The sequence below is a fragment of the Electrophorus electricus genome, chromosome 13 (genome assembly GCF_041902795.1).
Source record: "Electrophorus electricus isolate QZ-2024a chromosome 13, ASM4190279v1, whole genome shotgun sequence".
NCBI lineage: Eukaryota > Metazoa > Chordata > Actinopteri > Gymnotiformes > Gymnotidae > Electrophorus > Electrophorus electricus.
The window spans coordinates 9,536,378-9,563,976 of record NC_137509.1 but is presented as its reverse complement, the minus strand read 5'-3'; the positions used below and the strand labels follow the sequence as shown (position 1 = coordinate 9,563,976).

Below are 27,599 nucleotides of genomic sequence, written 5' to 3'. Positions count from 1 at the left end.
ATGTTGGTGTTAGACTAATTATGATCACAAATGTTATTTTTTCCTATGTTTTCCAGTGGTCAAGGATTATGGCCAATGCTGTGTCAAGGAAAGTCTTGTGGGCAGGACTTAGGCGTGTCATGTGCTGACTGATAGCAGACCGCAACATGATGACCTGCCCTTGGGTACTGTCGCATCTTCTCATCTGTGTGAGGTGGATGTGCAGTCGTTCCTTTTCTTCCTTCTGATTCCCATCAACGTCCTCCTTGTGTTCCCTCCCAGGGGGAATGCAGCAGCATGCACGAATGGCAGTGATGTCATGGGAGGAGAGGAGAAACAGGCATTCCCTGGTCAAAGAGAGGTGGCAGCGCGTGGCACCTGAGAGACAGAAAGATACAGCGCACAATTCGAGGTGTGAAGGAAGCTACAGTTTGGTATTAACAGTCACTTTGAAAAAAGGACTCACCTGAACATTGAGTCTCACAAACACAGGGCAGCCCACCCCCAGATCCACAGCCATAGCCCTGCACCTGCTTGTCTCCAGTCTCCGCTTCCAGTAAGGCCAGTGTGCGCTTCAGTCCACACCACACGTCCATCGGGGCCATGGACACTACCACCTTTTCAGAAGAGGACAGTGTGTTCAACGCACTTGAACTTATTATGGGATATGGCCTTAAATTTACAAACGCACACTACCAGAGTGGGGTCTCTGCGATCGATCTTGTCTCCAGTGCCTAACTGGCCATAGAGGTCGGAACCTTGCATGAAGACCCTCCCACAGTCGTTGAGCAGGCAGAGGTGTTTAACCCCCATGGAGCATCTCACCACCTAGAAAAGACAGATATTGAACCCGACACATTTAAGCACTAGCTCAACACACATGTACTGTCAGGTGTAGTCGCAGTGACATTGCAACTGCTTCAAGGTCATCCGAGTATGAGGAAGCGAGAAATAGATAAATGTGTGACATTTGCTCTTCTTCAGCATCAGGTAGTTGGCAGCCTACCTTGTACGGCAGAGAGATCGGGAGAACCGCTCGAAGGTGACGGCGGTCATGCCCTGCGTAAGTCCCAAACAGCTGCCGGTATGCTCCTGGAGTTTGCACTTCACTGTAGACCGAGCCATCAGCTATCGGACACGGCAAGAGAGGAGCAAGAAAATCAACAAGAACACAGAGAGGCTGTTTATCTTATTCCACTATATATCATAATTTATCTGGTTATTGTTTCTGTGTGTTTTAAGCAACTGGTAACTCCAAGTGGCTAGTTTATGAAATGAGCAACATTTCTGACAGTCTGCTTTACACTCTGCCTTACATTTGTAGGGATTGTAAGAGTTTACCTGTAATATACAAAACAGTAGATTATATACGGACCTGTTTGACTGGCAGGTCTTGTAGCAAATGGCTAATCCTCTTGACAGTCAGCTGTACTGAGTAGGCACTCGCTGTATTGAGGTGGGTCTTATTCACAGACAGCGCATACTTTTCCAGTGTCTTCAAGACATAGAGAAAAGAAACACAACTGAACCAATTTATCAGTAGTGCTCAGAGGTAACCAAAACAAACAAATCAATTTGTTGTAGTCTTTCCAAGCTGGTGCAGCGGCACAGGCACAGACTACAGTGGAACACAGCCCCCCAAGCTCCGGTAACTGACTATTGACCAGCAGCAGAGAACGTTTGGTCTCCGGCCTGCTCAGGCGGATTTGTGTGAAGCTCAGATGCCTGGAAGGTCATACGGAAGATCTTTGGTGGTTTCTCCACTGGAACACCTCCACACATTCGCACCTGGCGTATGGGACCGAGCCAATTGCTCCCATGGCCCGGGGGGCACCGTCAGCCATCCGACTCACCAGCACATAAAAATACCGGTGGAATATTGGGTTACTGCAGGGGTCAACAGCAAACTAGAAAGGGAGGCGAAATGTAAAGCTCTCTGGCAGGATGTACGAAGCACCATGCATAATGTGTCGGTACGTGTATAAGTGGATAACAAGATATTGGTTGTCATGGTTAAAGCATCAGAATTAGATCATTGTAGGTGGATTAGTGTATTATAGATTTATTATACTTTTATTATACTATGTGTGTGTGTGTGTGTGTGTGTGTGTGTGTGTGTGTGTGTGTGTGTGTGTGTGTGTGTGTGTGTGTGTGTGTGTCTGTGTGTCTGTGTGTCTGTGTGTCTGTGTGTGTGTGTGTGTCTGTGTGTGTGTGTGTCTGTGTGTGTGTGTGTGTGTGTGTGTGTGTAAAAGTCCATGCATAGCACACTTACATCTTTGGCATGGTGGCACAGTCCTGAATAGCAGAAAGGTCTCGTCCATGCTATATTCCACCGAGGTGTGAACAGAATGAGAATGGTCCCAGAAAAGGGTATGGTGAAGTATGGGCACCACCCTAAGGAAGCCCAGTGCAATGGGAGAGTTGAATGAACAGTTCACTGTTGGCTGGCGACTCCCACCACGGTTCCAAGAGGAGATCCCATTATCCAAACAACCAGTCCTGCTTAGACGCTGTATGGTCAGTCTCTGGCTCTCTGTGCACAGGAGAGTTGGGGCAATTTATCACACAGACCTGGACGGGAAACCACCGTTTCGTCTGTCTGACTCACTCTTCAGGATGGTCAGCCTCATCCAGTTGGTTTCATGGTTGTTGCTAGGAGTAGGGCGATCTGAATGTTGAAAGTACAGCTTCTTCCATAGCAGCTGCTTAGGCTCAGCTTACGCAGTGAACAGAAAGTGGATCCAAAGGAAAGCACGTCGGAGACAGAGAGCCTGTGCAGGATGTTCTCGAGCTGGTGAGAGACAGTGCCAACTTATGGGTAAAGTGGGTTTATATCAGATAAAGGCCCTTCAAATCAAGGGTGTAATTTTCTATGTTAAGACAAAAGCACAATCCGATTTAGGATTTTTTTTAAGGAATGTATTTATTTATTTATTTATTTATTTATTTATTTATTTAGAATTTTTTACGAGTGTTTTAGTCTCATACCAATTCACGTGGCAATGACAAGATGGCGATTGGTGCAATTTTCTTTTTTTCAGATAGGGACGCAGTTCTTTTAGGCTATTGGTGAGAAAATTCATTTGTCAGAAACTCAAATATCTCTGACTGGGTTGTGGGTTTTTTTTTTTTTTGGTTGAAGGTATTTCTTTTTACATACAGCAGGTGGTGCTGTAGTCCTGTCATATATATCCTGGTTTCCGTTTCCATGTGTAGTTTTTTTCTTTTTAGTGCTCAATGTTTCTTTAAAATGTAAATATTCTATTCTTTTAAATGTAAATATTAATTTATTACTTATTTTAAAGGCTTTGACTTCCAATCTGAAAACAGACGGCTGTCTATCCAAAGCCAATCCAACTGCTTCCTGCCTTATAAGTGTCTAGTTACTGAGACTTCTTTCTAAGAGCGCTAACATCCATTATGACAATGGAAACAGAATCTCTTGACTTCATAATGATATCGTAAGGGGTTTTTTGCAAGTGGATGTTAACATGGGAAGAAACATATTATTATTATTACAAGAGTGGCAGAACGCTTCCATTCATTGTGCAATACACTCTTTTATAGAGCATCTGGGTCTTATTTATCCACTTTCCCTCACCCATTAAACAAAAGTCGTTGTTTTTTTCTGGTATTTCTCTGCATAAATATTCATAAATGATCTGCACTACTAACTTGTGATGAAATGTCACTAAAGGAAAAGGAACTGAAGACTTATCTATTTGTGGAGTATTTAGAATGACCACTGATCCTGCACCTGTTGGGTAACCGAAACTAGTTCATATAGCTTTATATAGTGTGTTATTGCACTTACCATTGTCTGATATAGCGCTTATATGTATTTTGCACTTCTAGGTATCGGCATTGATCCCTTTATTTCAACAGTATTCTAGTTCAGTGGCATCTTGGACCTGAACCTACTGTACTGGCTAGGATACATTCTATGACAAAGCACTTTTGTAAGTCGCTCTGGTTAAGCGTGTCTGCCAAATTCTGAAAATGTAAATAAATATAATGAATGCATGTAGGGTAGTTCCTGATTAAGGACTTGGGGAGTTGAGATAGATGCCTGTTCCTCCGTTCTGTCTCTTCCTCATAGATTATTCAGCACCAACTTTAACAGCAGTGGAGATGACATCACAGTTTCCCACGCTCTTTTCCTCCCTCTGTCTCTTGCTCTGTGCTCCCGTGATCCCTCTTTTCCTCTTTTCATTCTCCCCGAGGACTAAGGGATCTACCAACCCACTTGTTCCTGACTTGAAAATATACAACAAACACAAATCATCTAATTACTTACAATTTTTTAGTTAGAACTCAGTGTGGTCCACAAGTAAAAACACTGCAACTGCTATATGGCCACAAAATAAGCCTGACCATCTGCTTATATAGTCATTGTTTCATTTCAAATGCAGTCAAAATGTCTCGACTTTGTCCTGTCCTCCCTCTATACTCTCTTAGCTCGTGTCCTTTCACGGTTTCTCATATTTACGTTTATGCCATTTGGCAGACGCTCTTATCAAGAGCAACTTACAAAGGTGCTTCGTCATATCATTTCTATGCTGATGATACGCAATTGATTTTCTTCTTTCCACCCTCTGTCACTCCGGTTTCTGCTTGTGTCTCAGCATGTCTAGCAGACATCTCTTCTTAGGAAGCTCATCACTAAAGCTAAATCTCAACAAAAACAAGCTCCCATGTATCCCTGGAAATGTCCCCTTGAGTCAAGACCTTGGGCTCTCACTTGGGATCACTCCAACTGACAAAGCATACAGCCTTGGTGTGCTTCTGGATAACCAACTATCATTCTCTCCTCATAGAGCTAACGTAACTTGGTCATGCAGTCTCCCACTCTACATCAGGAAAATCTGAGCATTTTTCTGCACAGAAGCCACTCAGGTGTTTGACAGTCCCTTGTCATCTCAAAGCTGGACTACTGCAACTTGCTTTTGGCCAGTCTTCCCCTGTGAGCCAGCAGACCCCTGCAACTCCTCCAGAACGCAGCTAGACAGCTTGCTTTCAGTCTCACTAAGTTCTCCCATGTCACCTTGCAGTGTTCCCTGGCTCCCTGTAGCAGCAGTTCATATTGAATATAAAACACTGATGCTCACCTGCAAAGCCATAGCTGGACCAGTTATTGTTAAAGGAAGAAAACAAACAAACAACCCCCAAAACGCTGGTTTCAATATTACTCAATGGGGAAAAAAATGGGAGGAGAGTTTGACACTCAGCTAAATAAACACATGAACTAATCCATAGGTCTAGGGAAATAATGATTTTGTGTTTAAACGGATGAACTCAGCGATGTACAAAACCCCAGCAACACTGATGTGCCTCATACCCACTACTACGCCACTACTGTGTCCATGGCACTGCTGCGCTATGAGTAGTCTGCCACCCAAGAAATATCCAGTCAGCAGTGGCCCTGTGATCCAAAACTGGCCACTAGCAAACAGGGTAAATGGTTGGAGACAAACTACATGGCAATAGTTTTTAACAGTCTGCAGCTGTTCAACTACAAAATACATGTAATTAATAAAGGGGCTAGTTAGCAGGTGGCAGGCCTTGTTTTACATAACAGCCCATGCGTTGGCCAGTGTATACTGAAATATAAACGTAGGTCATATACGGGTTAATGCATGCTGAAATATAAACGTAGTGTGCACTTTAGGGTTGGGCAGCGCTAAACGGACAGCATGGGCAGACTGACAGATGGTTGAGGTTTTTGTTATGGAAAGCAATGTTATTTAATTGTCGTGGAAGGGACATTTAGAACAGTACCTTATGCTATACTAGATTCAATTGCACCCATCTCTTCTGACTTTGAACTTTTTACGCCTATTTCATTTATTTATTTATTTTTTGCTCTAATACGTCTTTGGAAACACTGTTTTTGCGGGTACAGTATTACGCGGCAACCCCTCGCTCTCGGGTCGTTTATAACTTACTCCGTCTGTGGCCACGCCCCTTCCCGCTTCACATCTCGCCTCGCGCTGCACTCGCGCAGCCAGATTGACAGTTAGCTCCACGCGGAAAGCCCTTTCAGCTCAACTTTATCTCCTCCTTTACGCTGGATTAAACACCTTCCTCACGCGTGATAGCCGCCGTCCAAGCGACTCGGAAGGGAGCGAAAGTTGAGGTGTGGCTTCTATGCGAGAAATTAAAGTCACACTCGGGGGGTTTACTTGTGTTTCATGGCTGCTGGGGATGGAGCCCAGCTGCCGGCGACCATAGCGGCCAGCAGGAGCGTGGAGAAGTCGCTGGAGGAGGCTGCGCTCAGCGGAGCCCTCGTCCTGTCTAACCGTAAACTGAAGGAGTTTCCCCGGACCGCTAGGAACTATGACTTGTCCGACATTACGCATGCAGGTAAAGTAGACTTCTGTAATCCGGAGTTAACGAGGAAAAAAAAAGCTCCAAATCGCGCCGCGTCATGTTAATTAGCCGGCTAAGTCCCTTTGTTCGGCCGCTTTCACCTGCTCTCCCTCCAGCTATATAACGTTAACTAACGTTATCCCTCACCGCCTTGGTCGTACGGACAGGCAAGATAGAAGGAGCAGCCCACGGAGCTAGGATAGCTAACGCTAGCTGATGTGCGGAAGAAGTAAGGTTGAGCTAGCGAAGGTGGTTAGCTTTTGGAGAAGTGCGAGCATTTGTTTACACCAACATCCTCCGAACCTGAAAGACCAGAGATACGTTAGCGTTAATTAGCGAGCGTTAGCGAACATGCACTGCTTCTGTAGCTAGAGTTCATGTCGCATGAAGTTGAGCATGCCTGCCGTTACTACTTTATGGTGTGTGTGTGTGTGTGTGTGCTTTTTGTCCTTTGTGTTACTCGGAGTTAGTTATTACCTTCAAACATCTGTTTAGCTAGATGATGTTAGGTGGCTATGTCCCTTCCTGCTGTTTTTAAGTAGTGGAAAACAAGGTTTTGCAGTCTAGATGGGGCCAACTTGGTACCCAGTTCTGTTTAACATAATATTCCATGAGTTTGGCAACTCAGTGCCGTTGTCAGATGCCCAGAAACGGATAGCTAGGAGGCTGTACCGCTGCTAGCTCACTGAATAACAGGGTCATGTCTTGCTTTGAAATTGAAGGAACTACTGAAAGGCATCTTGCTCGCCACTCACCAGTACAAACCACGATGCTCCTAATACACAAACATCTGCTGCTCATGAGTAGGCCTGCGTTGAAAGAGGAAGTGCTTGTAAGCAGTGTGCAAATTCTTATTACTCCAGTACATTTGTGTTTACTTATTTTAGGCTCTATTGATTCCTTAATGGAAATTATGATTGTTATCCAAGGCTTGGTTGTCATGATTCATTCCAGTATGTCTGGTTTATTCATGTGGTACCTTTTAATGGAACGATTTCCAGTTGCGCTAAATAATGTAGGTGATGTAAAAAAAAAAATCTAACACACACAACACACCCTTTTGGGGATACCATATGACTAAGCATTCTCTTTAAATATGTGATGTCCAGTTTAATAAAGCGCCCATTTCCTCCCAGTCTTGTTTTGAGACAGCAACTTGATGGACCAGTCAATGATTCAAGGGCAAAACTCAACTTGTCAGGAGCAGATTACACTGTTTCAGGTGCGGCCTTCTTAAATGTTAAGCCATATGTAATCATGTGGAGTACCTCTGGTAACAGCATAAACATTGACAGAGAGATTGCCATGTTGCTGTGGCAACGCTGCCCTCAATCAAAACCCTCTTTCTGACACTCGGATTAGAACACCAGCAGTGTAACACTGGCATATTCACACCCCACACCCCGTTTCTTATGACCATCATAGTGTTGGATTGACTTGTCTAATTGGGCTAGCTGCTTTCCCACGTTTGAGCATGCTGTTCCACATTGTAGCCTTTTCTGTGGCGTAATAATGTAGTGGCTCCTGCTGTAAGTGTGTGCGATCACTCAGGTTGAAGCTAATTGCTGGGTTTCTCCTTAGCTTAATGAGGGCGACAGTTTGACGGGCTCAGTCCTGGTGTTTGGTAGGCAGATGTGGGTGACTTCACTGAATTTTTCCCCTCTCTCTGCCTGCCCAGCCTAGCTCTGTCCATTAAGCCCTGCCTTACCATAACCCTGGACCTTTGTACTGCATTATAGTACCTGTACGTTCACACACCCTGTGAAACTAGTGGTAGTATCTTTTTAAAGGCTGGGCAGTAGTGTTGGGGTAGTTAGTGCAGAGGCCACTGAGAGCCTTGTGAAGACCATCAAAAGCCTGCAGGCCCATGTGGCTCACAACATATGGATGCATGGAGAATTGCTTGCTTTCTTTTGCTTTTTTGGACTTTCGGTCCACTCACGTCACGCGTGCACACTCTTGACACTTTCTCATGTGCTCACACCCCTCTTCTTTCCATGGAAGAGCTCTCTGCTGTATGAACAAACTTTGCCCAGGAAGGCCAGAGGTTCTGCTGTATAGGCTGTGCTGGAGAACAAAGCTTGGTTTCATAACACTGGATTCAGACAGAGAGGTCTATTTTAGGGGTTCAAAGTCTGGCAGCTTCTGGGCATTAATAATAAAGCTGAGCATTAATATTAAAGACTGTTGATTTTTGCTTGTAGCAACAGTAATTTTAGATTTTAGCCTAATCCTTTTAAGAAACGTTGTGTAGTCAGGTCTGAGACAGGAGCACTTCTGTGAAACAAATGAAGAAAGAAGGAATGAGAGAGAGAGGGGAGAGGCAGAAATTAGATTAAAAAAATGTATAAGTACACTGAGGAGAGGCAGTAACGGGTAAAGAATGAAATAAGAACAAGTGAATCAAATGACTACTCAGAGTTGGGCTTGAAGGAAATGACGAAGTCAGGGCAAGATGAATAGACCAAGATCAAAGCAGAGGTAGTGAAAGTGTGTGTGTTTTGGTCGGTCAGTCAGTTGATAAATATTTGTGTCCGCCTGGCTCCCATACACTTGTGACCACTCCTGGGGCATGAGCATTGTAGCCCACATCAACAGAGTCACTCATTGAGTGAGAGTGAGAGTGAGAGTGAGAGAGAGTGAGAGAGAGTGAGAGAGAGAGAGAGAGAGAGAGAGAGAGAGAGAGAGTCACTCACTGATGCAGAGGAAGCATTTGATAATGAGAGAGAGAATGCAAGACTTAGAGGGACATGCACACTCCATTCCACAGCTAAGCTCAGCAGCAGCTGATGGGAGAGGGGAGTGAGTGAGAGAGGAGAGAACAGAAGGTCTTGGTAGGGTGGGAGAGGGGCTTCATGAAATGGACTCATGGCCTGTTCCCATTGTTATGTCCTTTTACCGCCCCCTTGACTGGAGTCCCGTGTCTAAAGGACCCCCTCCTGCAGGCTCTGACTCCTGCTTTTAATCTACCCCTTGCTCTCTTTTGAGGTCCATTACTCAGCGATTCTTTTTACTGCAGTTTTTGTTTCACCCCTCTCTCTTTCTCTCCATATTGACATGTTTACGCATTTAGTCTAGAATCCCTTAAAATGTGTGCACAAAAATATGATCCACATTAGTATCAGCAGATGGGCTTAAATGCATTTGGATTTTATTGTGGCAGTAAATCTGCACGACCCGTCAGTTCATTTTGTAATGATCCAAATTTATTCTTCAAATGCATGTTGCCATTTCCATTTTCTTTATAGACTTTTAACTTACAAGTAGGGTATGAGTGGTAGAACCATTAAACCGAGACCTCTAGCACTAAATTCACATGCCCCTTAAAATGTCAGGCTAGTTCCCCATTCATACAATAGGTTGCTAAATACAAATGGCCGGAGCCGTTGTCATAGAGCAGAGATGGTAACGGATTAGCTCATCCTGCATACTCCTCCAGACGTCTGGACGTCGCATGGTGTTAACCATGGATAATGCTAGCGGTGAAGTGCTTCATCAGACTGCTCTAGATTACAGCTCAGAATATTAGTGGAGATTGAGAACTCTTCTGATTCTTTGCTTCATTTACAGGAGCGATGCAAGAGATGAAGGACTTTTGACGCCTACAAAAGCTGGACAATAACACTCATAAAATATTGTAGCTGATTTTTTTTGTGGTTCTAATAATTCTAATATTGTGGTTATAATAATGATGTCATATTGACATGACATGAAAGTGTATTTGGTTAAGATGTTCAGACCCTTAAGTTGAACCTGCCAGAAACTGAAAGACTTTACATTCTTCCATAATCTCCTAGCCTATACATTGCTTCCTTCATTGTCTAATTTCCAATGTGTAGAAGGGACAATATCGAAGAGGCTTAAGTTTCAGGATGAAAAGTTGTACTGAAATGCCAGACAGTGCTGTTCCTCCTGTTTTAAGCTAGCGGTCTGATAGTGTTGGGTGGTGCCTTTCATTTAATAGCTATATGTGGTTATAGTTTCTGGAGTCTGTCTGGATCTTCTGCATTGCTTTCTGTAGCACATATAAACAGGGGCAGTAAGCTGTGTGTATATGATCCAGAGCAGTGTGGATATGTGTTTGATTGCCACACACAGTGTGTTGTGTATGCGCAGTTGCACAATGTGTGATATGTGTGTCACGCACAGTTGTGCAGTGTGTGGTGTAGGGGTGTTTGAGAGCCACACACAGTGTGAGGTATGTGGGTTTGTGTTTGTGTTTGAGAACCTCACACAGTGTGAGGTGTGTGTTTGTGTTCGTAGTTTGTAGTGTGTTCTGCTTCTTTCCCTCACACTTGCATTTCCTTTTTATGTTTCTGCCGGATGCGGATGTGGGTTTTCCCTTTAGAGCTTCTGCTTATTTTTTCTTCCTCTAGTTGCATCTTCTTACCCACCTCTCGCTCTCGCTCTCTGTATCTGTGTCTCTCTGTCTGAAAAGGCAACAGATAGTCCAGAGAATCCCTTCCACTTTGTGTTGTATTAAAAATGCATTATATGATCTTGACTGGGGGGATGCAGGATAAATGCATAATAATTTGTCTGGACATATAATTTAAAACAAACATAGAGGGGAAATTATCCTTCTGTCAAATTTCTAGCCTAGCACACAAACCCTAAGCATAGCAGTTATATTCATGTCGCACTGTATTATTCCTGCTCGGAGAGCTACTTCACTTTTCTGCCATTGCCAGCAAACCCGCACCAATCTGCCTTGTTTCCTCATAGCAATAACAGGTTCCCAACAGAACCAGAAAGGAGAATGAATGCAAACTATTTTCTGGGTGTTAAAAACCGGATGTAAACTGATCAGCAGGAACGTACTCAATCTGGCATCAGAGTCAACTAATGGGTTTTAAAAAAGGCCTTGCTGGATGTTGTTCAGAGCAAACAAATCCAGATGGATTTGCTTTCACTACCTGTTTGATACAGGAAAAGTGAAAACCCTAGGACAACTTCACTAGTTCCTGTGAAAAGGATGAATGAATCGAATTATTCTGATCGTGGGTTTAAAAATACAACTGATTTTCCAGTAGAGCTAGCGTAAACAAAAGCAATTTCACAGTAAACATCTACTATGTAGTACCATTCTTCCTCAAGAAATAATTTACTCACATCCAAGTCATGAGGGTACATTTGTCTACAGGTTCATTGGTTGACTGGATGATGTATGAGAAGAGCCATGCGTGAATGTAAAAGTGTTGTTTGTGATATTTGTTGGAGAAACAGCAGGCCTAGTCCTAGCAGAATAGGACTGTTATACGTTATTGTAGGAATCTGTTATGCATACTCTGGCTCACCCATTCACAATGTTAGGCCTTTACTTGTTTGCAGACTAGCTAATTTGGACATGAAATTCATTGTTGCCCAGGCATGCAGTAAACTTATTTATTTGGTTACTGTGGGTTGACAAGCTAAATGTTCCAAATAGTATGCCAAAATTAGCATAACCCTCATCTGACTCATATTGAAAGGTAGATTTGAGTCAGTATGAGAAATGTTCTGGGTCCCTCATCCAGAATAGAATTTGGCCACACTGAGCAACCTTTCCTATCAACCATGTGTGAAATAAAGCGTGATCCAGAAAGAGCTCTCCTGTATCATCATATAAATCACATCAGACAAAACTGTCCCACGTTTCCTCGCTGTTTAAATGGCGAGTAATGAGACCAGGTCGGACCAACTCCAGAGATCATGTGCCTCTGTCCCATTCTTTGGTTGTAGAGGATGAGGCCTCTGTTCATAAAGTAAAAGTCCTGCCATAAGGGCGGCACCCACTGATGAGTTATGCCTGGTTGAGCTAATTAGCAAATCCAGGCAGTTGTAAGAAACATTCTCTGTTATGTGTTATGGGTGACTGATACGGAAGACAATGGAAAAATGCTCCTCCCCCGACGAAGGCGTTGGCACATCAAAGCTAGAATTCTGAAATCTTATACCAGATCTACATTTTACACACACGACACCCCCCCCCCCCCCCCCCCAAAGTGAGTAGTGACAGAAGAAACTTGAAGCAGGAAAGGATATTGAGCAAGAAGAATTATTCAACTCTGAATGTCATCTAATTTCTCTCTGTTTTGCTTTCCTGATCTTGCCTGTGACATGTTCTGCGAAGACCACAATACCTCTAGCCTACACATGAACTGGCTTTTCTGTACAGCTGCAGTTTTAGTGGAGTGAAAGGGTGAAGACTCGTGGGTTCTAATGGCTGTGAATCATAAATGCTGGTCTGTTCTCTTATGTAACTAAAAGCCCTTTCCTCTCCTGCTGGCTTGACTTTGGTGTGTCCAGATGGTGTACTCAGCACCTCCTATTTGAGAACCTAGACAGGGTGCTGCGCGTGCGTGGGCGCGTGCGCGCAGGCATGAGGACGAAGGGTGGCATACTTTTATCTAAGATGGAATTTAGGGGCATAGAATTGTAATGCTGAATAACTAAAGTTCCAATGACCAAAGTTTGGAAAACATAATCGGACGAATTATTGTTTTATGTATGCTAATTAATTTGTGAATGTTAATTTATTTTTAAAAAGTACCCAAAAAAAAGTGCCTTTTCCGTCTTGCTGGTTAATGTGCTCTGTCTGTTTTCTCCTCTGTGGTTTTATAGTTTTGGGTTGCTGAAGGTGGGACAGACTGTTCAAGTTTTGATTGGTTTACAAGCAAGAAATTGCATCAGTTGAACATGCTCATTGGAGGTATTTGTTTTAGTTGCTGTTGCGAGTTAGCTAGCTCAGTGGTCAGCAACATGTATGGTGGAAATTTTCCATCAAGATCAATTGTAAGTTTGTTTTCAGTCTTTTCCATTAAGAGACAGAACTTTGTGCCAATTATTACTATAAAGAACATGACCCCCTGAATACGGCTCAATCAGATAAGGCACGACAACGCCATGTGACCTGTATCAGAATCTTCGTCACATACTCTTCAGCAATCACATTTCTATAAACGCTGCTTGCCTAGCAACTTGCAGAATACTAGCAACATGTTCTGTAAAACACTCCTCCGGGAAGTAGTCCCAGCACAGCGGATGGATACAGTTGTTCACTGTGCAAAGGCAAAACAAGAGGAAAAACAACAAAAACCCAGCATTATAGAAGCGTGTATGTCCACCGGCTAAAATGTGTGTGCGCAATATGTATTTTGACATTGAACATCATTAAACATTGTGTTTAGTGTGAATGGGGGAAAGTTTTACCTGAATCAGCTTTAAGAAATTATTTAAGTAATTGATGTAAAACTGTCAGAGATGCCTAGAAATTAACCAGTAAATAGTTAGAAGGGATCTATTGTTAACTAAGGTGAACTCCCCTTTTAAGCTTTTCCAAGTTTTGTAGCAGCCCTTCATTAAAACGTGCCATTCTTTGAACCTGCTTTTACGGCTGTGCAGTCTTGAGCAATGATATGGTTCCAGTACTCAGGGTTTTGCTTTTTGTTGGCTAGGAGCCATAAGCAGCGCGTTTCTGAAGATGATGGTCTGTTTCTCATTTATAGCTGGCAGATTTCTTCATGCCCAAAAAGGGAACGTTTCGTTTCCACCATTATCAAAGTTCACAGAAGTTACTTGTTTTTGTAATGGACTGAATTCAGTCATGCTGCATGTTTTATGGGGCAAGGTGATCTGTTACACAGCGTCACCATTGTTTTGACACTTGCTGATTCAGTTGTTATGGTGACGAGGTGCACTAGCATGTTCACTAGCGCCGGAGTGGTTTTGCTTAAACTGGCTTGCTTATTGAGCTCTGTGTGAAGGAAATGCTTGTGAATGATGACCCTGTGCTCCAGTTAGTACTGGAACATTCAGAGCTTGAATATTGTGCTTAAAAATTTGAATATTAATTGCCTCCACATTCCTGCTTGATGAGGTATGTTGTTGACCTGGCCGGGTCGGGTTGTGCTTACCCCGAGCACAGCCAGTCCCACAGCTGTGCATCACTCATGCTGAGCTGTAGTGATGCTCACGCTTCAGTCTGATCTCTGATAGACCTGCGGTGGGGCTCCCACTACAGTCTGATGGAGCGCTTGGGCCATTTTTGGCCTGGTGCAGAGGTGTTACATAAATGCTCCGGGATGTTAACTATGGCTCTCCTGTATTCAGGCTCCAGTTTTGCATGCCAGCCTTTGCATATACTGCAGAGACCCAGTGAGCAGGGTTCCTGTCTGCTAGTGTCCGTATTTCAAACCCATCAGCTCTGCTCATCTACCATAAACACACACCCCTATCATAACTGACATTTCTGCACATTATGACTTGCCTTCATATTATGTGTTTTTAACATTAAGAGGCTGCTATAGAAGGCAGCATCAGGGAAAAAGGGTAAGAAATAAGTAACATGATACACACACACACACACACACACACACACACTTCACTGTGCACTGCTGGTGAAGTAGGGCCACTTACAAGTCAGGATGCCCTCGCTCGTGTTGAAGACAAAGGTCGTTCTGTGCTGTGGGTTGTGCTTTATTGCGAACGCATGCAGAGGCCGATGCCGAGCTCGAAACCGAGCCCGTGTTCCCAGCGTGGGAGGGGGCAGAGGGGAAGGCGGCATTGAGCACGCTGCAGGGGGAGCCTCAGCTGTCAGGTAATAACATCGCTTCCCCCGGCTCCGCAGGGCAGCCTGGTGTTCTGACTGGCAGCTCTGGGCACTCCCAGAGAAAACATGTCTGTTTCGGCTATTAACACGTGATATTTGCAGCTCATTTATCCAACCTGTTTTGTGGTGGTTTGGTAGTTTGATTTCACTGTGGGCTAGCTTGCTTATTACAAAATAAAGCATTTATTAGAAATGTTATAAACATTGAATTTTTCAAAGTATAAAAACATATTTTGTTTCCTGTTTGTTATATAAAATACTTCACAGACAAGCGTACTTTTAACCTGTAACGTTTACTAGGCCTTTTATCAAATGGGAGGTTTTGGAGTAAAAAGGCCTGCCATGGCCATCTCCAGACACACGGGACACTTCAGTACGTAGTTTCATGTTTTGATGGTGGTAATTGTTGTTTTTTAAACCTTATTCGATAATTCGATAAACCTTGATAATTAGTTGTTGACACTGGTTGTTTTGGACCAGGGAAAATTCAGAGCTTCAGTGAAGGGGGTTTCCTGCAGAGAGCCAGTGCGATAAAATACTGATTCATCAGTGAAAGGGGAACGTCAGATAGTGGTAATCTACAGTATCTGATCTGGAAGCACAAATCCCGTTATCAGCTCCCCGAACAAATCCCTGTTACTGGATCTTAAAACACTGCTTGTCTCTCAGTAATGATCTGGCTGTAGAGCTGAGTCATGCTCTGTCACACATCCTCCCCCACCTCTTCTGCTATTGTCAGGGTGCCTTTATTCATTCAAGCCCTGCACTTTCTCCGTCTCCCCCCACCAGCAGTGACCCGGAGTGTGACGCATCAAGTTTGTGAACGAACACGCACGCACACACAGTGCCTGGGGTAGAAGGTTAATATCAGAGATGTGAGCACTGATTAGGTTTGGTAGTGTAGGATTACTGTCCAGGAACAAGCAGGATGTGTCTGCATGTATGTGGGAGCAGTGAACTTGAGGACATGAGAGAGTTGCTTGGGGTTGGGTCTGTGTGTACACACATGTGGAGGTGGCAGGTGCACCTCTTCTTCTCTCCCTCTCTTTCTCACACACACACACACACACACACACACACACACACACACACACACACACACACACACACACGTTTTCTTTTCTCCATCTCCCTCTGTCTCACTCTGCCCTACCCCCTCTCTCTGTCTTTCAGTGTCATGCTTATGTGGGCATTTTTTGTTAATTACTTCTCTGTAGTGTAACTTAAGATGTCCGTGCATCTGCTGTGTGAGATGCGCACGCGCAAACACACGTCTGCATGCATTCTGACATGCACGCGAAAAGTGAAGGGAAACTTGAAGACCCTTGAGACCCTCGTGTTAAAATAGAAGTAGGGCTGACATGTTTCTTACCAAAATGGGTATTTTTAGTGTGATTTCAGGAGATTTGCTGTGCTGCTGACATCATGCGGGAGGTGTTCGCCCTGTTCTGCTGAAAGTGACTGCATGTTCTTTATTCCCCACTACTGAAACTGACTGCATGTTCTGTATTCTCCAGTACTGAACTATGCTGCTTGGCTCCTCTCCAAGCCTGACTGCACCCTGCAGGATTTCACCTGATTCCTGCCTGTGTCAGACGCTTAAAGTCATGCCCTTTGTTTTTTTTGTTTTTTGTTTTTTTTTCCTTTCCCCCACCCCGTATTTATCTTCTGCGGTCACACGCTGAAACCTGTTTACTTGCGCCATAATCCTGAGAGTGAGAGCACAGCATGGGTTAAGGATGGGCTGCATGTGCCACTCAGTGTACATGCAATTGCTAGAACAAGAAGTGGAGTTTGTCCTGCGATGGCTCTGAAGCCTTCTCCATGATGTGAATGCATTTGGGTCTCTTCTAAGCTCTGCCTGGGTGCTGGGGGTACAAAGTGCATCAGTGACTGACGGTATGAAAGCGTATAAAACCCCTGGGCAACCACAGGCACTCGTGTTGAAATGGAGAATGGGAGGGTATGCGTGCACGTGTACGCCTGCGTGCGTACACGTCTGTGTGCATGTCTGCGTGTGGGAAGGGAAGGACTTCCTTGCCAGATTAAACAGCTGAACAAAAGACATGGACTGAGAGTCAAGGGAGAGGAGAGCAAGGAGCCACACACACCCACACACTGACTATGATGTGTCCTGGACTTGCACAGACTCTGTAATTAACATCCTCTCTTCTCTATAAATAACATCATGACCCTGCAGGGAGAGCCACAGACAGTGCGTGCGTGTGTACAAATGCATGTGTGTGCGTGTAAGGCTTTGTGAAACCTGAGAAACAAAAATGGGGAACTGGAGGAGTAATGGGGCGTGTGAAGGAGAGTGTTTCTTAAAGGGGTGTGAGAAGATCAGCGCTCCTGTGTGGAGAGGTGCTGTTCCTTCTCCGATTGGTTGGAGTGCCTAAACCGGAATGATCCGTAGGAGGCCTGATGGGGTGGCAAACATGTAAGGAAAGAGAGTGTGCGTTTATAGCTGAACAAAGGGAGCTATATTTGGGAGCATGCCGTGTGCAGGAAAAAGTGAAAATAGATCTAAAAGCAAAGATCATTTTCCTTATGTTCATTTCTAGATATTTTTTTGCTATATTTCACATATATGCTATTGTACTAAGTTGTTTGTTCCTGGTGATTTACCCTTTGCATGTTTTCAGTGGTTTGTCTGATTTCGCAGCGTTCAGCTAAAGTCCCCTTCATAATGGTCACCATGCACCCACGCAGTGCATAGCATTAATATGTAAATAAGTAAAGTGTCAATGCCATGTCAGTTTCTGCATATTGTTATATGAAATAACCATATCTGCATCCGTTTGATATGCGGATTTCACCGATATTTAGTGCTTAGACGAATGCTCAAGTACGAGCACCTTTTACTATGAGCACTGCCGAGTGAGTTGTGGCTTCTGTTGCCAGTGCTCGTGGAGCACAGGCTGCAGCAGCTGTGGTCACTGCTGGTGCTTGATGGCTGTTTCCTGCAGACTTGTCGAAGAACCGGCTGTGTGAGCTGCCTGAGGAGGTGTGTCAGTTCATCTCCCTGGAGACGCTCAGCGTCTATCACAACTGTGTGCGCTCACTCCCTTCCTCGCTCTGTCAGCTACAAGCCCTCACCTACCTCAACCTCAGGTATGCTCTCTCTCGCTCGCTCTCTCTCTCTCGCTCTCTCTCTCTCTCTCTCTCTCTCTCTCTCTCTCTCTCTCTCTCTCTCTCTCTCTCTCTCCAAGGCCTTACCCATGACAGACAAGAACACCCTGCCCATCCTGTGAGAGGCTAGTTAAAAGGAATCACCTTTCAGAACATTACCAACTGTATTGTACCAAACTGTCATTTTTGTCATAACAGGTAATAAATGAATGAAACACATGATCTTAGATGTAATTAAAGAAAAAAAAATCTCGTCTCTTGTGTGTGATTCCTTTCATAATTTTGTTGTCTCTACGTATAAATATACCAACACAACAGTGGTAAAATAACAAGCTTGGGCTCTGTGGTTGGGGAACTGCAAAACTTTTGCTCTAGGATTATTTGAAAAGGTTTATACTGTGTATGTCTCCACTGGAGCCTTCTTACTTTTGATGACTACACCAGCTATGCGCACAGGGCTTAAAGTCCAGTTGTCTGTGTGTTTCAGTCGCAACCAGCTGTCCAGTTTGCCTCTGGCAGTATGCCAGCTCCCTCTGTTACGGGTCCTCAACCTCAGCAACAACAAGTTATCCCTCCTGCCTGCTTCTATCCACACTCTCACCCATCTCCGCCAGCTGGTACGTACTCCTCCCATTGCATCCCATCTCTGCCTTGCCTTTCCCAGCCTCACTCTCTCATTCTCTCACTCTTATTTTTTCTATCACTCTTTCCTTCTGTCACATCTGTTCTATCTGCAACATATCCAAATGGGTCTAAATTTCTTAAACATGAAATTGGGAGAAATACCCATCCGCCGGTGGTGGTGAATGCCAGCAATGGGCTTCTGTCTGCCTGTAGGATGTGAGCTGTAATGAGCTACAGAGCCTGCCGATGGAGCTAGGGCAGCTGGAGTCTTTACGGGACCTGAACCTGAGGAGAAACCAGCTCACCACTCTGCCAGAGGGTTAGTTCATCACTCACTCTCTCTCTCTCTCACACACACACACACACACACACACACACACACACACACACACACACACACACACACACACACACACACACACACACACACACACACACCCTACCTGTCTCTTCTGGGTCCTGAAGCTAAGGGCAGTACTGCTCAGGAGGCTGGGTTTACTAGTCAGTCGAACCCCTCCTCCTGCAGAACTGTCCGAGCTACCGCTCGTCCGCCTGGACGTCTCATGCAACCGCATCTCCCGCGTCCCCGTGTGCTACCGGCACCTACGGCACCTGCAGACCATCATCCTGGACAACAACCCCCTGCAGATGCCCCCAGCCCAGATCTGCTCCAAGGGGAAGATCCACTTCTTTAAGTACCTGAACATGGAGGCATGCAAGAGGAGCCATGACCAGCTGGAGAGAGTGCTCCGACCCAGCGGCTTCAACACCTGGTGAGGGCAGGGTGGAGGGAATGAGGAGGAAGGAGGGAGGGTGGAGGGATTGAGGGGTTGTTCATGGTGATGTACTGAATCTGTGGACCTCCTTGAAGGAACATTTTGTGAACTTGATGCATTTGCTTGGGTGCTCTTGTAATTTGTGGTTTGAACTGTAGTACAGCAGAACTGGTCTGGAATACTGTGAAAATATTTAAGAAAGGAGGAGAGAAGAGTTGAATGGAACCAGGATAAAGATGGGAAGAATATTCTGTTTTGTGTGTGTGTGTTGTTCCAGCCTTTCGGATCAGGAACTGTTCCCTGGTCAGTACGGTGGTCTGGACTCTGGCTTCAACAGTGTTGACAGTGGCAGCAAGAGGTGGTCAGGAAATGAGGTAAGCAGAATGAATGACAACCAAACCAGTTTCAGCTGGGTTCCAACTATGTGTTGCCATTATCTACTGTCATTTTACATTTGAGTTTGATTGTAAGCATATCTGTTAGGTTCAGCAGAGGAATAGAGTCGATGCATGACCCTTTTACCCTGTGTCCTGCATGACCCTTTTACCCTGTATCTCTCTCCAGTCTGCTGATGATTTCTCCGAACGATCTCTGCGATTGGCTGAAATTTCTCGTGAACGAACAAACCTTCAGGAAGAAGAGGAGAAAGATACCCCACAAGACACACCCAGAAGTATTAACTCACACTCACTCACTCACTCACTCACTCACTCACTCTCTCTCAGACACACACACACACACACACAGGCCAACTCCTTCCTGTGTTCAGTGCCAGCAAAGGGAAGGTGCATATAGAAGTGATTGGCTCTTCCAGTTCTGTATCTTCCCCTTGTCTCGTTCCCCTCTCTGTAGTGAACGGAGACCTGGAGCAGGTGGACTTCATTGATAGCAGCATAACAGAAGAGGAGGACGAGAGCAGCAAGCACAAGCCTCCTACTCCTGCACAAACGTCACCCCCGCAGGTCAGAGGGGGGTGTTGCCCAAACATCGGCAGTCTAAGCTCACGTCGATTGGATAACATCTTTTTTAAAAACTGTTCTACCAAACCTGGGAAATGCATGTTGATTTTCTTGCTCTGCTGCCACTGAAACAGTGTGCGATCTATACTCATTTGTTGTTGTTTCTGGGTCGTGACTTGCAGGGGAAGAGTGATAGCAGCAGGTCCACGCCCGCCCATAGTCCAGTCTTCATGTGCAGCAGGTACATATGGCCACCGCAGTGCACACCACACCTGCTCAACCAGTTCCGTACCTCTGCTCTGCCGATTGGGTTTCTTAAGCTGCACAGTTCTTTCCAAATACTGTGCGTCACACTCTGACTCATGTTTACATAAAATGAGTTAGTTTGAAACAGGACTCCGGCCATCATCCTTGCTTTTTTTTTTCCCACTCCCCTGTCTCTGTCCCTCTTTCTTTCTCCCTCCTGTTCTCTCCCTCTGTTATCCTCCATTGTGTATTTGACAAGGTCAGCCTCTCTGTGTGTTTGAAGAGCTGGGAAAAGTCAACAGTCCCCCTCCTTTATTTCCTCCCGCAGTCCATGGCTCTACCACTGCACGCTCCAGTCCTGGGTTACGCAGTGTAGCAGCAGAAGCTCAGCTGGTGCCCTGACACTGTAATGTCACTGGCTGTTCACTCGCTGTAAAGGCCCACCCTCACTGTTCTCACGCTGTAATGGGCCACCCTCACTGTTCTCACGCTGTAAAGGTTCATCCTCACTGTTCACTCGCTGTAAAGGCCCACTCTCGCTGTTCACTCGCCGTAATGGCCCACTCTCGCTGTTCACTCGCCGTATTGGCCCACTCTCGCTGTTCACTCGCTGTAATGGCCCACCCTCGCCGTTCACTCGCCGTAATGGCCCACCCTCGCCGTTCACTCGCCGTAATGGCCCACTCTCGCCGTTCACTCGCCGTAATGGCCCACTCTCGCCGTTCACTCGCCGTAATGGCCCACCCTCGCCGTTCACTCGCCGTAATGGCCCACTCTCGCCGTTCACTCGCCGTAATGGCCCACCCTCGCCGTTCACTCGCCGTAATGGCCCACTCTCGCCGTTCACTCGCCGTAATGGCCCACTCTCGCCGTTCACTCGCCGTAATGGCCCACCCTCGCCGTTCACTCGCCGTAATGGCCCACCCTCGCCGTTCACTCGCCGTAATGGCCCACCCTCGCCGTTCACTCGCCGTAATGGCCCACCCTCGCCGTTCACTCGCCGTAATGGCCCACCCTCGCCGTTCACTCGCTGTAATGGCCCACCCTCGCTGTTCACACGCTGTAAAGGTTCATCCTTGCTGTTCACTCGCCGTAAAGGCCCACTATCGCTGTTCACTTGCTGTAAAGGCCCACCCTCGCTGTTCACTCGCTGTAAAGGCCCACTCTCGCCGTTCACTCGCCATAATGGCCCACTCTCGCTGTAATGGCCCACTCTCGCTGTTCACACGCTCTAAAGGTTCATCCTCACTGTTCACTCACTGTAAAGGCCCACCCTCACTGTTCACACGCCGTAATGGCCCACTCTCGCCGTTCACTCGCTGTAAAGGCCCACCCTCACAGTTCACACGCCGTAAAGGTTCATCCACACCGTTCACTCGCCGTAAAGGCCCATCCACACCGTTCACTCGCCGTAAAGGCCCATCCACACCGTTCACTCGCCGTAAAGGCCCACCCTCGCCGTTCACTCGCCGTAAAGGCCCACCCTCGCCGTTCACTCGCCGTAAAGGCCCACCCTCGCCGTTCACTCACTCACTGTAATGTCTCACCCTCGCCGTTCACTCACTCACTGTAATGTCTCACCCTCGCTGCTCACTCACTCACTGTAATGTCTCACCCTCGCTGCTCACTCACTCACTGTAATGTCTCACCCTCGCTGCTCACTCGTGGCTTCACTTTCCGTTCATTCTGTTACATGTAGATACAGCTGTGTGCTCGTTCATCTGCTATCAGCTCACTGTATCAGCACAGCTACCATTAGCACATTTAGCCTTACCAGCACTGCTGTAAGGTCAGTCTTATGTCTGTGCTATTGCAGTGATTCTGATTCTGTAGACGCACACAGAGTGCATAAGGTCGTGAGTGCGGCCCTCCAGCAGAGCTATCGTTTTGAACAGCTCCTGGCATTTCTGAGGGCGTTGTGGCTGCCCTTCTAGCGCTGTCGTTTTGCTCATCTCATCTAACCTGCCCTGTCTTCACATTCAGGAGTGTTGGCAGTGAGTCGGCAGACGTGGGCTCCCTGTCCAGCCCCACACTGGAGGAGCGGAGGAGACCAGGCACGCTGCAGCTCTGGCAGGATCGTGAGCGGGCGCAGCAGCAACGGGACCGGGAGCGAGTACGGGACAGCACGTGAGTGTGCACGCCACCCACACTTGGACACCGCTCGTGAGCCTGAGCATGCACGGCACCCTCATCTCATTAGGAAGCAGCACAGGAGGAGGACTTGGCCTCAGCACAGGAAGGGTTAATAACACCTGCTGCTACATTCAAAAATACATAACAAAAAAAAATCACATCTGTCTGCTACATTAAAAATACATTTAAAAAAATCACACCTGTCTGCTACATTAAAAATCCATCAGATAACTGTAACATAATGTTCAGCTCTACAGGGAACATGGTATTACTCCATCTGTCCTCCATCATATTAGAACAGAATTATGGATAATTGAACTAGAAACTAAAAATAGTGCTGGTGTGATGACCAGCCCATATGCCATAACGCTTCTCTGTACATGATTGTCGGGCTTTATTCCATCCTGTTTAGATGCGTGATTTTTCACTGCATTTCGGGGTTGGGTTTTGTTTTTTTGTTTTTTTGGGTTTTTTTTTTTTTTTGATAGTTCGCAGAAGATGGCAGTGAAAACAGGAAGTCAGTCAGCAGTGACTGCGAAACAGGCAGGGACAGGAAGTGTGTCTGGGTAAGTCAGCGGAGGCCAACGTCGTGCTCACTGTGGTTGATGGTGAATGTGTGAGTGTCTGTTAGGGATTGGCCGCTGTCAGTCTCACCCCAGAAACAGAAGGATTCATTGAAATCTGGGACATGTAATGTCTAAAGGCATGTAACCCAAACAGATGTAATCATTAAAACAAAACTTTCTGAGCATGATGCAGTCCACTACATACTGGAATATTTCAGTTATTCAATACTCATGCCAACTCTGTCTCCCTCTAGTGGTGATTCAACAGACAGCAGCGCATCTATTAATGGCCTCCGCCAAAGATGTGAGGTCAGCCTCTTTCATTTTACTCTCTCTCGCTTTGTTCTTTTGTCCTTCGTTTTGCCATGTATGTTGTGACCTGTGTTTCTTTTGTTCAGAGTGTGGATCAGACGTGTTTGACCTTCCAGGCCTCATCACTGCAGCGCTCGACCAGCCGCATAGGTATAGCCATCCTCCCCACACACACACACAGCCCACAGTGTAAGGGCCCCAAGCACATCCACACACACTCTCTCTCACTAGCCGTGCACTATTCCTGCTCTCTATAAACGGAGCTGTAGCATTGCTGGTTTGTTTGCAGACGTGCCCAAGCCGTGCTCACCTACCGGATCAGCTCCCAAACCCAACAGCTTCCTCTTCCGCACCTCCTCCCGCTGCAGCGTCAAGAATTCAGGTACACACGCACGCGCACGCACACACACACACACACACACACACACACACACATTCTCATTAAACATGCAATAGCATAAGCACCAATAGACAAGGTTCAGGTGTGTATGTGTGGCCATAAACAGAGCCCCCCATACACGTGGCTGGCCAAACCACGTGATGTGCGGGAGGCGAGCGTTCCATGACGGTGTGTATGTACGTGGATGTGTCTGTGTGTGTGTATCAGGCTCCATGCAGTGCCTGGCTGATTCAGGTCACAGTGAGTCTCGTTCTACCCTCAAATCCCCACGAGAGGAGAGAGCAGACATCTCCCACTTACGAAAGGTAAAGGACACCCCCCTCCCTACACACCCCTACACTACTATTCCAGTTTCTCCTCAAATACTCTCGTCTAACTCGCACTTCCCTCCCGCGCCCCCTCCCCCCACGTCAGTCTCTGGAGTCGCGGCTGAAGATCACCCTGTCTGAGGACCTGGGTGATGCGCTGGCCAACGGTGCAGTTCTGTGCCAGCTGGTCAACCACATACGCCCTCGCTCCGTTTCCATCATCCACATCCCCTCCCCCGCAGTGGTGAGTCTCGCTCTACAGCGTAGCCGAGGCAACCAGGCATGGTCTCTCCTCATGTGGCTTTCTTAACTCTGTCCCATTTGTTCTGCTCAGCCCAAACTGAGTGCGGCCAAGTGTCGCCTTAACGTGGAGAACTTCGTCACCGCCTGCCGCAGGTTGGGCGTCCCTGAGGTAAATTACGTTCTTTCGTCTCTCTCTGTCTCCCTGCCTTGCTGCCTCTTCATTTTCTTGTTTTTTTTTTAATCTGTTGTTCCCCGTGTTAAGTGTGCGTTTGCTAATATGAATCGTGTTGCTATTGTGTTTTTGCAGTCTGCGTTCTCCATGCATTGGGCTTTATGCCCATTCACCTCGCTCTGTTTCTCCCCATTGTCCATTCTTTCTGTTTCCTTGTGCTTTTATTCCGCCCGTTAACTTTGCTCCCTACTTCCCACGTTCTCTCTCTCTCTCTCTCTCTCTCTCTCTCTCTCGATCTCTCCCCCTCTTTCTCGCTCCCCTCCTCTCTCTCTCTTTTCTCTTCCCTCCTCCCAGACGGAGGTATGCCTAGTGTCTGATATCCTCTGCAGTAAGCTGCGCGCAGTGCACCGCTGTGTGGAGGCCCTGCTGGTGATCGGAGGAGGGGAGGAGCTGAAGGGGGAGGAGAATGCGCTCCCTCTCCCTCCCTCTCCCTTCTCCCTCATCCCCACCGGCTTCCTGCTCTTCTACTGCCTCGCCATGACCCTTCTCTACCTGCTCTACTGCTACTTAACCGCGTAGACTGGGTGTGTGTGTGTGTGTGTGTGTACAGCAGTGTGCCAGCGCAGTGTGTGTCACGCTCGCGGATCAGGATGGGATCGCACACTGGGAGCAGAGCTAGATGCACTGCCTTCAGGACAGCGTGCCAGTGTCCCGCATGTCTGCTTCTACCCACCACCGCCCTGTTGTGCTCCGTAAATCGCATCTGCAGCAAGGAGACCTGCAGTTAACACGCTGGTCATTTTATCCCCAACTATCGGAATTGTATATAAAAATGATTACTGTTACAAAAATGTCTGCCAAGTGAACGTTCGTAGCTTCGCCCAAGGACTAAGAAGTTTTATGATCCAGTTTTTAAACTGAAGGAATACCAAAAGCATCTGTTTTAAGCCCTTGATTAGCTATGCAGTCCATCCGGACTGGCTGAAGTTAATGTGGAAATAAGCAGTCCCACTTCAAATGGCATGTGTGTGTGTTCGCAATGAAGGGCTTCTCCACCGCTTTGCCTTCGTGTGCATCCAGGCTCTGTCTGTCAGGATGGCAGAGTGTTTGTACCTGTCCTTAAGGAATGGCGTCCTTTATAAATGGCAGACGTCGCCATTTCAGTCCCTGTAATAGTCAAAGCAAATAGTCGAATCTCCTCACATCTTGTTTTAAAGTGCTTTAAAGTTTCAACCACTTTTGCTCAGTGCTTGCAAATGTAAGTGCCTCTAATGACTGACTATAGCTGCTGTTACAAATTAAACTGTCCACATCCATTCCAGTCTCTGTTACCCCCAGTTCTTATTATTTAAGATATAGTTCTCAGATAGTGTATCCATATGCATTAGCTATTCATTGTCACATTTGGACACTGACCCTTCCTTGAAACGCAGATGGGGAGGGGGGGAGATTGTCAGCGACTGGAATTAAATGTTGCTAGGTTTGCTGTTCTTTTCTTTGTTGTCCTTTTAACTGTGACCACCAGAGGGCAGTGGTGTTGCACAGCTGCACTCAAAGCTATTTCTACGTCTTACGGTACAGAAAAAGATGTTTCAAAGCTGTGTTAAGTTGTAGTTTTGTTTTCGTTGTTTCTGGTGATTTTACTATGTAACAGATTAAGTTATTGTTTATTTATTCTTGCATTCCTGTGTTGAGCAGCAGTGGGGGGGGGAAACAAGGCCTCTTAAAGAAAATCCCTGCAGAACACACTCCTCCCAGTTCTCAAACTTCAGGAAATACAGCAAATGCGTTCCTCCTGCATGTATAGGCACAAATGCAGCCAATTATAATGAAACCATTTGAAATTTCCTATAAATTCATTTCCATGAATGACACCCCACCAAAACCTTTGCGGGGTTTGTCCTGCTGAGCCCTAAACATGTGACCAGTGTTTGCTATCAGGCGTCTGATGCGCTGTGAGTAGCTATGTTTCCTCACCACTGCCTGCTGCTGTTGTGCTTTTGTGTTCCCCGCATACTTAATGCGATTAAGCAGCTTCGTAACCGTTTGACTAACAAACAGACCCTCATCTGGAGGCAGTGATAAGGGCACGTAGGGGAGGAGAGAGAGGAACGAAGAGCAAAACGAGGGTGGGGTGAAAGGGCACGGATGTGTGGGTACAGAGACAGATGTGTAGAAATCGATTAACTTTTACTTATTCTAATTATCGCAAAAATCCTTACGGAGTTCTTTCATGCCTTTAAACACATTTTAAGCTAGCTTGTTCAAACGTGTAGTTTGTGTGAATGAAATAATATTTCTAGAATGCACTCAACAGACTTCGCTGAAAAGTCCCGACTAAAATTGCAGTTTTTCAGTCGTATTTCCAGTGCATGGAAATGAAATTACTCGAGGGGCTCATCCCAGCAGTGAATGACCCACTAGAAGTGATCCTCTGTTGCCATTCAGAACGAGTGTGGCTTCAATACCCAGCATGCGTTCAGATTCTGAGACTAGCTGCAAATGTTCTACTTAAAATGCACAAATCTCTTTTATTTTTTATTTTATTTTTTTTTTTGATTGGAGTGAGATTTGCAATGTTTCAGCCAAATTATCTATTACAATGAAGCAAATCTTGAAAGCACCATACTCACTAGTTTATAGTTGAAATTCAATCTTAAAAGAAATGGTTAAAAAGAAGAAAAAAAACCCGAGATGTATTTTGTAATATTTATATCCTACTTATGTATTTAATTATAAGTTTATATAGATTAAGATTTCTTCTGTAAATGAGTTATTAAAAAAGGAGAA

General features: G+C 45.9%; 2 protein-coding genes across 3 annotated transcripts; one reads left to right on the top strand and one right to left on the bottom strand.

Moving 5' to 3' along the window:
- Positions 1-37: 37 nt before the first annotated feature.
- LOC113573481 (F-box only protein 24-like) lies at positions 38-6,057 on the bottom strand. Of its 2 annotated transcripts, XM_081725432.1 has the most exons (7): positions 5,925-6,057; positions 2,252-2,770; positions 1,355-1,474; positions 986-1,107; positions 676-807; positions 446-596; positions 38-357 (listed from the first exon to the last, which is right to left on the bottom strand). In XM_081725432.1, the coding sequence occupies exons 5-7, from the start codon at positions 790-792 to the stop codon at positions 44-46; spliced, it is 582 nt and encodes a 193-aa protein (XP_081581558.1). In that variant the 5' UTR covers positions 793-807; positions 986-1,107; positions 1,355-1,474; positions 2,252-2,770; positions 5,925-6,057; the 3' UTR covers positions 38-43. The 2 variants fall into 2 exon arrangements, with proteins under 2 accessions (XP_081581558.1, XP_081581559.1); XM_081725433.1 differs by lacking the exon at positions 5,925-6,057 and having other exon boundaries at positions 2,252-3,008.
- lrch4 (leucine-rich repeats and calponin homology (CH) domain containing 4) lies at positions 6,014-27,599 on the top strand. Its single transcript, XM_027003767.3, has 18 exons — positions 6,014-6,342; positions 17,908-18,052; positions 18,558-18,687; positions 18,908-19,013; positions 19,221-19,467; positions 19,748-19,844; positions 20,035-20,143; positions 20,323-20,432; positions 20,612-20,670; positions 22,659-22,802; positions 23,297-23,374; positions 23,629-23,683; positions 23,773-23,836; positions 23,976-24,068; positions 24,294-24,391; positions 24,501-24,638; positions 24,729-24,806; positions 25,164-27,599. The coding sequence occupies exons 1-18, from the start codon at positions 6,171-6,173 to the stop codon at positions 25,386-25,388; spliced, it is 2,148 nt and encodes a 715-aa protein (XP_026859568.3). The 5' UTR covers positions 6,014-6,170; the 3' UTR covers positions 25,389-27,599.